At 38.5% G+C, this 14,783-nt stretch overlaps 1 protein-coding gene across 1 annotated transcript in view; it reads right to left on the bottom strand.

Annotated features, from left to right (window-relative positions):
* Positions 1-1,082: 1,082 nt before the first annotated feature.
* Positions 1,083-14,783, bottom strand: part of LOC149218723 (uncharacterized) — a 104,641-nt gene continuing 90,940 nt past the window's right edge. The window contains exons 3-5 of the mRNA XM_089384135.1: positions 9,215-9,306; positions 1,650-1,814; positions 1,083-1,497 (exon numbers count right to left, since the gene is read on the bottom strand). Of these exons, the coding sequence (XP_089240261.1) occupies positions 1,098-1,497; positions 1,650-1,814; positions 9,215-9,306 (657 nt within the window). The 3' untranslated portion in view covers positions 1,083-1,097. The remainder of the gene's footprint in view (positions 1,498-1,649; positions 1,815-9,214; positions 9,307-14,783) is intronic.

Genomic DNA, 14,783 nt, shown 5'->3' with positions numbered 1-14,783 from the left:
TGCCTACGCAGACTGAGACAGCCACCAATAGACATTCACTTCCAGACACAGGACCACCTTCAAGAGGATGACCCATTGCCCTTGCCCGTAAAAGGGGCAGAGGGAATCAATAAGTAGATTGATCACTGTAGATGACTCATGACGATGAGACACATTTAAATATTTTATGTATTTTTTGACATGTGTATTCAATTTTGGGACTTGCCTGGACAAATATCAGTGTCAACAGTTTATCTCTGATGTATCATTTGTCATCTAATATATCACTCTTCTTTCATATATTAGTAATTTCATTTAAGATCACATCCCTGCCAGACACTAAATTGAAATATGGGACCCCCTCCATAGCAATTTGACTGCTTAATCTATGAAGTGTACATACTCTACCCCCCCTCCATATTTAACCTGTGACCTCAAATTAGGCAACAAGCTCATTTCGATTAGACAATGTGATTATTGATGTTGTTGTTAGTTCCCTGATTTTTCTGACGGCCACTTTTTAGTAAAAAGTTTTTACTGACGCCAATATTTGCAACATTTCTTCAAATCCAGCATAAAATTAAAAATGTCTACTAAATAAGACCCAAACAGCCACGGTTAAAAACGCATGGCGCAAAACTCTTCAAAAAGTGCTGCAATATCTCAGAAGACTAAAATAAACAAACAGCCATTGAAAGAGAAAGAAATAAAGCTTCCCTGATTTTATTTTCAAGATGTTTCCTCATAAATGCGGTACTTCACTCTCCAGCTCATCCTTTAATAAAAGTGATTAAGTTTACAAGAATCTAGCTATTGCAAATGCAAATATGAATAATAGATGGCAAAGATAATAAACAATTCAAATTCAGAAACAGATGCAGTACTTGTCTTCAACCACTCTCTTGTTTCTGGACTCAATGTAAGACATGTAGTGCTAGAAAGTATGAGGTATATAGCATTTCAGTTTTAAAAGGTTGCGTCCAAGTAATTTATTTTCAACAACTAAACTTTCGTTGAGGCTATCACACTTTATTCAGAAAGAACAAAAGGAATCTTCAATTTCATTATCTTCAATAACAAAGTTATAGGAGGGATCAGGTTAACTCTGGAACTTGAACTTATTTAACCTCAATGCTTTCATATGTTGTCAACCTTGACCATATTCGTTCCCTGCTGATTGCTCCCCGAAGTTGTTGCTGAACCAGATCAACCCAAAATGCTCCTTCTCCTCCCATATTATTTTTACCCCTGTAAGCAGTGGCTCGTGGACCAAAGTATCCAAGAAACTCCCGCCGTAGACCCACCTCCGTAGTGAAGTGATATACTTGATCTATAGGAATTAAATTGGCCAGTGTATCCATTAATTTACCATTCATTTCGAATAAGGTGGAAGAAAATTGGGGGCAAGAAACTTTGGCTGGTCCAAGTTTCATAACTGCAGCCATACTGCTCAGTGCCAGCATAAGAAGAGACAAATCACTTGCCCTACTTGAACTCAATGGTGCTCCCTCCCATTCTCTGGAACCAATGAAAAAACATTTCTGTTACAGATAAATCTAATTCCATTTCTGCTCAACATTTCCCATCTAAAAACTTGCAAAGCAATTCTGCTACTGAACATTGTTGTAAAGTGAAGAACTACTAATTCTAAAGCTTCAATATTTACTTACAGTGATGTTACTGCAGTGAAGCGTGGATCATTTTCTAAGATATTGATAATGTTTGTTACAACAGCAGGATGTTGTTCAGACCAAAACCATTCGCATGCCACAGGGTCCTTGGAAAACAGTTGATCTCTAATTGATTTTTCCAATGGGCTAGATTGGCGTAGTAGACTGCAGAAAAATGTCAGTACGTTAGAACCAAATGGTATCTCATATAACAAAGAAAATCGTAAACTGACCTACTAGAACATGAAAGAGTCATGTTTATTAAACAACTAATGGCCTAAAGAAAGGTCAACAGACCGCTAATGGAGGAAAAGATAGCAAGTAAACGTAATGCAGCATTAGGCCTGCCGTGCCCATTTGCAGGGGTTAGAGTAAATGAGAATGCATGCACACTGACAAACATTCCAAGACCAAAATGTGAAAACAACAAATTAATCTCCATTGCAAACACGTGCTATGGTAATTGGCTGCTAGGGGTGATTACAACATAGTGGAATGGAAGGTGTAACAGCCTGCACTGCTATCAATTAAATGGGGGGAGCTCTGGGCACAGATTTCTTACTAGATTATTATAAGCATAAGGGAAAGCAATCAAGATACCAAATCAGAGTGCACAATAAATTATCTGGTAAGATGAGCCCATAGTTAGGAAAATCTGCTTGCTTTTGATCCATCCACATGCCTCCTAGCCCTAGTTATTGTGTCAGAATTGTTTCCCATCCACATATATAGGCAACAAAAGGAGAAAACTTTTCTTCTCTGATGCAGATTTCCAGACAGCAGCCCCTCAAATGCTCCTTATATATCAGGCTTGGCTCACTCACCCAATCAGCATACTCATCCAATGATGATGGTTCAACACACAAGGTACAATAGCCATTGTTCAATACGAAGTGTTTACAATTAATGTATTAGGCATTTAAGTAAGGATCATGGGTTGAAATCAGATAATAAATCGCGATGCTCGGAAGTCATGCTTGTTTCCTTATTTCACTTTGGTGGTCATCAATTCCTTCTAGTCAAGTGTAACCACCACAGGGTTTTTCTTTCCTTGTATAGGAGGGGCGTGAATAGGAGACTGAGATAGAGATAGTATGTCTATATCTTTCCATACCTAACACTTTCCACCCAACCCTTTCTCCATTCTCATGCCTTTTGGGTTGGTTGTTATCAGTCACTCATATTGGTTCCCTGTTTGCCTCATCCTATGAGAAGAAAGGGCTTCAAAATGCTTAGAGGTTGATATGCAAGAAAGAACAAAAAAGCAAGTGCCAAATGTCAAAATGCAAAATAAAGGCAAGGGACGAATCATAGATTCAAAAGCAAAGTTAGCTTGAGCTCTACCCCCATATGAAGCCATAACCTCAAGCCCCATGCACATCACGATTATCAAAATAAAAGGGACTTGAAGAACATCTCAACCCCTATGAGCAATGAATTTCCCATACTAAAAGGGGATTCAAAGGAATCAATAAAGCTTGCAAAACAAGCTAACTAAAGAAAAGCGAAACGCTATTCGAGGAGTGCAAAAACAAAGGCCGAGGAAAGGGTTGTTGGATCCATGAAAAATGGAAATCAAAATTAGATAAGCGCGTGATGTGTTTCATTCAAATGATACACATATAAGTACAACATTCTATGACATTTAGATTCATCTTCCAAGAGGACTCTTGGACTCCCAAGGACTCTTCATATTCCTTTGAGACTCTTCACATTCTTTCTCCAGTGAATAATACAATTTACGATAACCCCTAAGAAATAGGTTTCCAACATTTCTACCTTAATATAAAGGGGTGCATGTGAGTCCAAGTAGAGAGTTGAAATTTGAAGTGGACAACTATCAATCACTGAATATGCTCTTATCAATGAGCTAGAAGTGGACAACTCATAAATTTTATTACTATTTTTTTATTTTTTTTTAGCTGTCGACCCTGACAGTGCGTGTTAGATGAGTGGGTTTTGTTACCACAAAATCTAGCAAGCCTTGGAGAGGGAAACTTCCTCCTTCTTAGGCTTCTTTGTCTCAAGTTCTTCCACTTCATCGGTAATATGCGCTTCTTCCTTATTCCTCTTGTTATTGTCCCTTTTAAGCTTAGGACAATCTCTTCTATAGTGCTCATATCCTTGACAACCATAGCACTGCACTTTAGCCATGTTCTTCTTTTTCTTTTGAGGACCAAATTTTCCAAACTTTCTTTTTCTTGTTGCCATAGCAGCATATGCTTGATTCTGTTTATTTCATCCTACATCATTTTTTGCCTTCAGTCTGGTTTCTTCGATCTTGCATAATGACCATAGATCCTGGAAATGAGTGGCTTCTTTCTTCCCATAAATACTTGAAGTGAAGTTGCCCCATTCCTTCGGTAGTGCATTCAATACTACAGTAGTCATTTCTTTGTCAAACATTATTTCACCCAGATCTTGAAGTTGATCTCTTATTTCTAAAATCCTCATAAAATATGAGGCTATTCCTTCTTCCTTTGAGATCTTTAATTTGTAGAGTTCTTGCCTTAGAGAGATAACTTCTCCTGCAGTACTTACAGAAAACAACTCTACCAATTTGTCATATATTGCTTTTGCAGTGTCTAATTTTGATACATATGGGATGAGAGAGTCTTTGATGGATTCTATGAGAATCCTCTAGGCCCTCACTTCCCCTTTCATGAATCTAGCATGTGCTTGAGTATATTCTTTGGGAGGTTGGGTTATTGACCCCTTGATGTGATCCATGACTTCATTCTCAATGAGATTTAGGTCTGTTCTTTTCTTTCATGCAAGGAAATTTGAAGCCCCAACCAATTTGTTGCTCTCCTTGCAAAAAGACATTTTGATAGTATCAGATGAAGTCATAAACTTACTTGAGTAGATGTTGCTTTCTTTACTTTCTTCCTCCTTAATCTTGATGTTGATGTAGATAGAAGATTACTCCTTGAAAGATTGATGAGAGAGAGCTTGCTTTACGACCCTTCTTGAATATTATGACAATGTTCTTTGAGCTTCCACTCCTTCGGTGATTGATGATCTCAGAAATGCTTCTAGGGTTTTTGATCCTTTCTTTCTGCTTCCTTCGAGACTCTTGCTGAAGTAGATTTCTTCGATCTAGGGTTTTAGGTATGATTTTGATCTCTTGCTTGGTATTCTTTGTCTTGCCTTGATCCCTTTCTTGAACCGTGATCCTTATGTGTCTCTTTGATAAAATGCCCCTCCTTGACTTCAGCACCTAAGCTCTGATACCATGTTGAGAAATCTAGGGCATCAATAGTTAGGAGATTTCTCTTCTTGATAATTGCTTGTGATAGACTTTTACTTCTTGATTATGATCTTCTCTTCTTAAGGTTATTATTGTGTTCTTTTCATCAAGACAATTACCAAATCATAAACAACAAAAGACAAGAGACACAGTATGTAGGCTTGTCAGCCAGGGCCAAAACCTCTCACTCTTTGAGAGGAAAACCAAAACGAAATTCTTCTTATAGATATTCAATTGATGAACACCAAGACCATGACAAAGACCCTTGACACTAGAGTCCTCCCAAGACCAAGTCACTAGCCTCCTTACTACTCTTCCTCTTCTCTTTCTCGGCTTCCTTCTAGAATCTCGGACTCTTCCTTTCCACACTGCTCTTTTCGACTTCCTTGAGAATCTCGGTCTCTTAGGTCAACCCTATTTCAGAAACCCTAGAACAATTTCACTCCTTGATTAGTCTCTTCAAGAGAGAGAGACCTATAGCACTTCTACTCAGCTTCTTCTAGTGAGATCCTTTACCCAAACAAGATCACCTCAATGTAGTTGCAAGTTCTTCGACCTTTGCTAGATGCCTTCGGATCTGTTGCCTTCGCACGTGGGAGAGTATACTAGCCCAAATCATACTTCCCAGAAGTGTTCTTCCCTTCGCTATCCATCTTTGGTCCTTCGCTTCTTTTTTCTAGTCCTTCTTCGCACTTATGATAGTAGGCTTGTCTTCACAGAATTGCTTGCCCTCCAATGAGGTCGAGTACTGCTATATATACATGCTTGCTCATGTCCTTTAGGCCAACATGATTACTTGAAGGAAGGCTGACATCATCTTCTAGGTTTCTCCATTCGTTGTAGGCTGACTTGAAGAGGACTAGTGACAAGGTCTTAGAGGATGTCTTTACATAGACAAGTGTGACTCTTTACAATGTGTAACATGTCTCATTACATGAAAATGACTCTTTATACTTTATGACTAGATGACAAAATTCCTAAAAGCTCTCAATGGGAGTCTTAACTTAAAACAAATATCTTGCTCATGAAACCCATGATGCAAGCATTACAATAATTTATTTTTCTTCTTTACATCTCTTGTATAAAATCACAATTACATGTCATTATGAAGACCAGACCTAGTTACATTTTTCAACATGTTGTCGGAAGACAGCTACAACGGAGTGCGCGGGGATCAGAGTGACAGCCCCCGCCCTGAGCAGTTGTCGCAGTGCCTGTACAATCTGAGTGACAACAGATCCATTATCCATCCATGCACTTGAGTTGTGATTGAAGGATTTCTTTGTGGCAAGGGAAGGACAAGATAGTTGGGAGACATCTACAAGGTCAAGATCTATAAAGGGTTGCAATTTCTCCTACATTCATTAATACAAAAAGTGCTTTGTTTTCCTATACTTATGTCTCATTAATGCATATGTATTACAATGCCTTCTTGACTCGTTGTTTAGAGATGTTAGTACATGTTATTTGTATGTTGTAGTGCTCTTGCTTGTTTTAGTTGTTTCAGGGGTTCCATTTATAGCATTTGGATTTGGAGCTGAAGCATACAAGCAAGGAGAAGAGGAGAACTTGTATTGCATTCCAGGTAGGTCTTTCCTCCATGTTCTAATTTCTCTAAGGAAAGCATAAATGTTTTTGTCTCTACTGTTTCTAGATCAAGCCACTAGATCTAGAGAGTTCGCTTATGTATGCAAAGGGAATTATCTGTCAAACACTCCCCTGTTGAGAAATCTTTGGGGCTGCAATTAGGATGATTTCTCTTAAACTTGATAACTGCTTGTGATGTCTTTTTAATTTACTTGATTATTAGCTTCTCTTATTATTATGTTGTTCTTATCATCAAACAACTAACAAAACAAGAAGATCAACAATACATAAGAACACAGGATGTACACTGCAAGCCAAGGCCAAAACCTATCCAATTGAGAGGAAAACCCACAAATCTCTTCTCTTATAAATTCTTCAAATGACGACTTTCAAGACCTCTAGACCAAAACCAATAACCTTCCCAGACCAAGCCAAACCTTCTTGATGATGTGCTCCTTCTATCCAAGTCAAACCCAATCAAATATCTTCCAGCTGCACAACTTCAACCCCCAGCTACAAAATTTCAGCCTCCACTGCAAGTATGAAATTTTCAACCCCTGCATAGCTACTGCTTCCACACGTGTGAGAAATTCTAGGGCTTCCAAAGCTTCCTTTGACCTTCACTTGGGTTGCTTCTCCTTCTAGGACTTGTAGGTGACTTAATAGTCCTTTCTTCGACCTCCTTTCTGCAATTTCCTCAACTTCGACCTTGCAGCATCAAAACCCTAGCCTTCCTTCTTCGCACGTGAGAGAGAGAGAGAGAGAGAAATAACCCAAACCTTCGTCGTTCGTCCTTCTTCCTTCTTCGCTAGCCTTCTTCTACTTCTCTTTCGCTTAGATGATGAGAAAATAATTGAGTGCCCATAGGAGGTCGAGTTCCCTCCTATATATAAGCTTCCAAGGAGGACAACATGCCCTAATGAGGCCAACTTCTTAGCTGCCAGGCCGACTTGGTCTTGGAGGGTATTTTGACACTTTAAAATACAAAATAATTATTTTTACTTGTTACAATGTGCCCAATGGGGTCTTCTTCATATGACGATGACTCTTTTGACTTCTTTACCCTAGGACAAACCCTAGAAGCACTCAATTGGTGCTTGACCTCTAAATAAAAAGACCTTGAGCATGAAACCCATGCTACAAAAATAACAATAATAAATTTTCTTTATTTTTACAATATACAAGAATCAAAAGTACATTTCATATTTATGAAGACCGAACCTAGTTACACATTTCAACATCCCCTTCACACATCCAACTCACGAGAACCATGTAGAACACTCCCTCCTAGTGACAAACCAACATCATAACATCAACACACCTAGTCAGTAGGATGCCCCATGAAGAAGATAAACACATGAAGAAGCAAGCACTCATGTATCCAGAGAGTGATCCATTAAGCAGCATATGCAAGTAGCACCAAAACCATGACCATACAGCAAGTAGAGAAGTGAAGCTCCCCAACCAAAGGCCTAATGCCAAAAAAAGAAGACACTCAACGAAGGTGTATCTCCCACAAGTCCATCATAGAAGCTTCAAGGAACCACCAGCAAACTCCATTACATGTGATGAAAATCACAATGTGGAACCTCAAACAATATGAGGTGTAAATCTCTAAAAATATCTTTCCAACGCCTGTAAGCATGCTCCAAACAGACTCTGGAGATCCTCCCAGAAGCCAGCAAATTCTTACTTTCTGCAGTTTCTGCTGGTGCAAATCAGGGTCTAAGACCAAATTTTGATCCCTGTGGAGGAAAATTTGGTGGGAACTAGCATAAATTTTGTATCAAGTGTTGATAGAGTTCTAGATTTGGAGCACTCATTTTCAGACTTACCATAAACTACGCAAGTCAATTTCTACGCCTCTTGCAAAGCAGTAACTTGTCAATTTTCGCACTTGTCTAGCATTGGCTAAAACCAGTGCAATTTGTTGTCTTCCAGAATCCAAACAGTGAGGATTTAGAATCTTTTCACAAAATGAAGTAGTTTGGAATTCCAAGGAGGATAAATATTGACTTGGGGAATTTTTCCAGGTTTGTTGTTCAGAGTCGCTTTCCCTCACAATAATGTTATCTCTGAATAGTAATTTGACCTGTCAATAATGGATCTGGAGCCAATCAGAAAATTGTTTCAAAATAATCCCCCGAATTTTTTGTTTCAAAGGAAAGCCTCAAGGGATCCCAACTCTTGGAACTCAATGTTTTCTCCTCTAACAATCCCATTCATAGGTCTATCCATTTTTGCTTTGATATTTGCTGGATAACATTGAGAATCAATTTTCTAGTTAATATTTTATTTTATGTCACATTAACATCTGTCCTGGACTCCTGACTCCTACAGTCACAAGAAGTGCAAGTCACATTCAAAGAATGCTAGAGAAGTTTAGTATGGTTCTGTTACTTTTGTCTATGACATTACACAAAAACTACCAATACAAATTCCAAAACGCATAGTTTTAAGAGTTTCACACTTGAAACATTTAAAGTTATTCAGACCAAACATTTTGAGTTGCCCCAACAGCCCAGAACAGAGAAAACAACTAATAATGAAATCCACCAAATCAAGCAGGTACTTCGTTTGAACTTAGCATATTTTTCAGACTGCTTCCTGATTCTTTCATTACAATTTACAGTTGATTACTTCTTTTGGACATTCCTAAGTCACAAAGCATGGAAAGCTCCAACGAATAAAATGCTTTGGCAGAAAATGTGGTTGATAAACTTCTGACCTTCGTTGGACGAAAACATTAACCTCTCTGTCTCTGCCGTCCCCTCGCGATGCAATTTCACTGGCTGCTTGTAATAGAGCATGTACAGAAGCCTACAAAATGGGTCCCGTGAAAAACAGCAGCAGTCAGCTAAACATGCAGTTTAAACTGTTGCCTAGAACATTTATTTATTTTATAGTGAATTACAAGCATACAGAATGGTGCCATATCAATCTCCCTAATTGTTGAAACTTTGATATGATATGAAGAGGCTATATTTAATTGAGTTTTGCCATAATCTTTTCCATTTGGTTATCAGCCCATAACTTAGCATAAGTTTTGGAGCAAATCATACTCCAAAATCTTCTGCTATGGGATGCATAAGAAGGGACACAGATAGAAGCATAGCTACACATAGAAATGCAGTGATTCTGAAACTTTTCAGCCCTAAAAATGGGGCAAATTTAGGGTTCTAAGGAAACATATAGACAATGGATAATATGAAGCTTCAAATTAGACATATAACATATTGAAGTTTCACATAATACAACTGCTGATACATCCAATCTGAAATCAGCCATTTTTAAATTTACTGACATGGCACCTCTCAAAGGAGTACATAATATACATTCATAGAGAAAGCGTGAATTTATTTTTAGATGCCTACTGAACAATCATCACAGTTTAGCTCTAGATGTTTCGTTCCTGAAAAATATCAAAACCAAAAGTTCTTTAACAGCTCAAAGAGTTGAAGATCCCTAATCTTTCACGATAAGGAAAATTTATCTTGTAATGTCCAGTGTCTTTTTTGATGTCATGCCGTAATGCTGGCAGTTGCCCTAGTGTAAACATTGTCAAAGCAAATTTGATATCAGATTTTACTGGTTATTACCTTGTAGTTGTTACTCTGTTATAGGCTATCCTGGGGAATATAGGCCACCAAATCTAGCCTAAGCCTAAGTTTGCAGTTCTCAATCTTCAAATGAGGTCTATGGACTAGTGTCATACAATGTTGCAAACATCGGCGTCAGGATAAAATCGGCAAGGGTCCAGAAAACCAAAATATTGTAAAAATTGGGAAAATATCGGTAAAAAAACAGCAAACATCATCAAAATTAAGATACCACCAAAATATTGGTAAAAATCGGCAAACATCGGCTCGACCAAAAAAATTTGTGATTTTATCGCAGTAAAATCGGGATGTTTGCAACACTGGTGTCATATGTCACTTTAGGATTTAAAAAAAATATCAGCAAGCATGAATCTTAAATATAAAATATAAATGTTCAGTTTTCTTTGTTTCCAATGAATTGGTTTTGTAATGCAATCAGTTCTTCAGTCTGGAAAGTTCTAGAGCCCTCCTTTTGCTCCCCAGGCTGGTTCACGTTTCTCATAGAAAAGTTTTGCTTTTATTGCTTGGAAGATCTCTTCTAAGATATTCTGAATGGGAAGTACTTTTTCAATCTCTTCTAAGATATTCTGAATGGGAAGTACTTTTTCAACAGAGAAAAAGGCTATTCTGTGACATTACAGGAGCAATGTCCCTAGCTATATCTATAGCAATAACAGCTACAAGATATTCAAGCTTACTGATATCTTCTCTAGAGTCTAGGTATGTTGACTGACAAAACTGAGATTTCAAATTAATGCTAAAAGAACCCTCTCTACAAGTCAAACTACAGGATATCCTATTCCTTGACAAGCACAGAACTCTGAAACTATGCTCCATAAAATGTTCCTTTACATATTGAGGCTATTAGATTTTTTTCAAAAAGAGAGAATGAAACCCGTACTAAAGCTGAGAACTGTTACCTTCCCAACTATCCTTAATGATAAAAGCTCTAATCCACAAGGTGCAACCCAAGGGGAAACTATTAGGACAGTCACCACTGTCACCCAACAGACCTATCCTCTCACTTTTGGTTGGCTTTTCTCCAACTCCTGGGGGGTATCCCTAGGTATCAGGATTACTAAAGTTAAAACAATGAAGCTCAAAGGTTATGTGAAGAGACAGTTCTAGCAAAACAATGTTTTTGTGTCTTTTTTATAGTATAATGAGAGTAAAAGGGTGATGGAGGATAAGGAACTAATGCTTATCCAATTTTGAGCCTATTAACCTTCAGTTTGCATGAATCTTATACTAATGAACTTTTTTCACCACCCTTGTGATTTTCATCACAAGGAGCTTCAGATAGCTAGAGTTTTCACTTGGTTCCTTGGATTGATGATGACATGCATAGTGATGTGCTCGAGGTTTTGATAGTGTTATGTTTGGTATACTTGCTAATCATATAGAGATAGCATTACACTTGATCATGATGTTCTAGTCTCCACTCCTTACGAGAGTATAGGAAATGAGGATGTATGAATCTGTTGGTGGAACACCCTAACATTTTGGGGTTAAGTGGACACTACATCTGGTGGATCATTTGGTTGATGTTAAAATTGGCAACTAGGGCCAAACTCCATGTGGGTCATCTTATTCATGGCTGATAATATTTTTATTAGACTCCTCTCGTCGAGAGGTGTAGGATTGATCGAAAAATCATCCAATTCCGATAAGTATCTATGGAGATATGAATTTATTTTGATTATGGAAAAATTATCAAGCCTACCAACAACTCATGTAGGCTCAAAAGCCCAACAGTCGAATCTATTCAATTATCATCATATGTGTATAAATACAGGAGGAATTTTCCTCATTTGGACTCACTCAACTCATCACATCTCTCTCTCTCTCCAGTGCAGTAAAGAGGCTCTTCTCTCCTGCGCAGTAGGTGATTCTTCTCTCACACGTGTGGAAGGAAGGTGCAAAACCTGAAGTTGCAACTGCAGATCCAAAGTTTGACCAGCGTTGACCATCAGACCTCCTCCTCTGAATTGTGTTGTACGTGTACCTGGATCTCCTCTAAAGGTTGCATTTTTTAGTGAAGGAATCAAGCCGATCCGATGGTCGGTTTGCAAGATATCGACTGCCCTAGTTTTGATGATGAAGCCGCTAATGCTGATGTTGCTGATCTAGGGTTTGCTACCACTGATATGAATCAGATTTTTGTACTATTTCTCTTTGCTAAATTATTGAAGATAAAATAAGATTTGATCAAAGGGTTTCCCCATATTGGGGTTTGTCCCTAGCTAGCCACCACATCTTGTGTCTCTTGTCTTGGCTTGTTTTCTGTTGATCGTTTAATGTTCTATCTGCACTTTACTTATGTACATGTGATTGCTAATCTGTGAATAATAATAAGAAAGAGAAGTAAATTTCTCTAAGCATAGAACATACCATAAATTAACATGGCATCGACGTTGAGGTGAAGACAAAGCCCGAGCAAGAGCAAGAGCAATCATCGAAGAAAAGATTGGCAAGGCTATCCTAAAAGAACTATGGGGTCCTCAACACTCTTCCCTGCCGAAAACAAGCTCCATGAGAAAGCTGACTATCATGGATGGAAGATGTCTATCGATCTAACCTTAGAAGATCAAGGAGTGTTGGACCATATGAGAGGCAATATTGTTGAGCCTCCAACAAATGCACCCGTTGCTTTCAGGAACAAATGGAAAACCGGCGAAGTCAAAACAAAGAAAATCATAGGACTCTATCGACAAGCGCTTGGTGGCCTACATCTCCAATCTGAACACCTCCAAGGAAATCTATGATAGATTGGTGAGTTTATTTAAAGTTAATGATGCAAATCAAGTTCTGTTTCTTAGGAATAAGCTGAAGGAAATTAAAAAAGGCAAAGATGAGAGTATGCAAACATACTTCTTAAGGATCACCGAGATCAGGAACGATCTCCTATCTATTGGGGAGACTATTACTAAGAGGGAAATGGCACTCACAACTCTTGGAGGATTACCATCCGAAAGGTACGTGTTCAGGACTACTCTTCTGAACAATAATGTAATTCTTGGTTTCGAGGAATTAATGGCTAGATGCATTCAAGAAGAAACAAGAGTAGAAGAGCAAGAAATGCCCATGCCTAAAGGTCCTCCTGCTGCCTTTTCTTCTCATGATAAGAAAAGAAATAATTCCAGGACTAAATCAAAAAGAAAGGTTGAACCTAAGGGTGGAAAAAAAGGACGATGTTACATTTGCGATAAACCAGGTCACTATGCGAAGGAGTGCCCTAATAGAAAGATCTCGCACCGAGACCATGATCAAAATTTCTGTCATGGCAACCAAAGGAATGGGAAATCTAATAGCAAAGGTAAAAGGAGTGTTGGTAATCAAGGAAGAGGACAACCATTCAAGAAGGCTAAAAATTCCAAGTATGAATCCAACATTGTTGAAAATAAGCAGGATGAATATCATTTACCAGCTGCTCTATCTACCTCTACTCCTTCAGAGTCAATGGGAATTTGGCTCATTGATAGTGGTGCATCAAGGCACTTCACTGGTTACAAAGAAGTTCTCCATAGTCTAATAGAGAAGGAAACTAACCTGGAAATTGTCCTTGGAGATAATATGAAATATCCCGGGAAAGGTGTAGGCAATGTCTCTCTTAAATTGAATCAAGGTAATACGATCCACTTACAGGATGTTTTATATGTACCTGACCTCCAGAAGAACCTGGTGTCAATCTTAGCAATGGAAGACAAAGGCTACAAGGTGACTTAAGCAATGGCAAGGTATGTGTATGGAAAAATAATGCTAAAGATGCCTTCACTCTTGGGTTTCGAGTTGATTCATTATATCAGGTCAGTGGAAGTCCGCTAGGTGTCATGTCTTGTGACACATCTCTTCAGTCTAAACTTTGGCATCAAAGGTTTGCCCACCTTCATTATAAAGCTCTACCCGATGTAAGACAAATGGTAATAGGGATGCTCGAATTCCGAGTAGAGAAAGAAGGTGTATGTCCGGGATGTGTCGAAGGAAAGCTCAAAAGGGGACCATTCCCCTCAAGCCAAAGCAAGACCTCTGATATATTACAACTAGTTCACTCAGACATATCTGGTATGGTGCCTGTGAACTCCTTTGGAGGATATTTATATTATCTTACTTTTACAGATGACTATTCTCGAAAGACTTGGATATACTTCTTGAAAAGGAAGGATGAAGTGCTCTCTTGGTTTCAACACTTCAAAGCCCTAATCGAAAATCGAATCGAAAAGAAGATCAAGATCTTAAGGACTGATGATGGGACTGAATATGAAACTAACGAGTTTCATGACTTTTGTAAAGAGGCTGGCATTAAGAGGGAGACTACTACACCATATACCCCTGAACAGAATGGTGTGGCGGAAAGGAAGAACCCTACGATTGTGGAAGCTATTCGTGCCATGCTCCATGATCAAAGACTTTCGAAGTTTCTATGGGCCGAAGCTACAAACACCATCGTATATGTACAAAACCGATGCCCTCATCAAGCATTGGGTTCCAAGACTCCTGAAGAAATGTTCACCAGTAAGAAACCTGACGTATCTCACTTTAGAATTTTTGGAAGCCCTGTATATTTTCATGTGCCAAAAGAGAAAAGGAATAAATTGGGTGCATCTAGAAAGAAAGGAATCTTCGTGGGCTATGGTGAAAATACTAAGGGCTATAGAATCTGTGTAGCCAGTCAAAGGGAAGTCGTGATTAGTCATGATG

This window comes from Pinus tabuliformis, chromosome Q (genome assembly GCF_031772625.1).
Source record: "Pinus tabuliformis cultivar Carrire ecotype Pingquan chromosome Q, CPIR1, whole genome shotgun sequence".
NCBI lineage: Eukaryota > Viridiplantae > Streptophyta > Pinopsida > Pinales > Pinaceae > Pinus > Pinus tabuliformis.
This window is presented reverse-complemented; position numbering and strand designations above follow the sequence as displayed.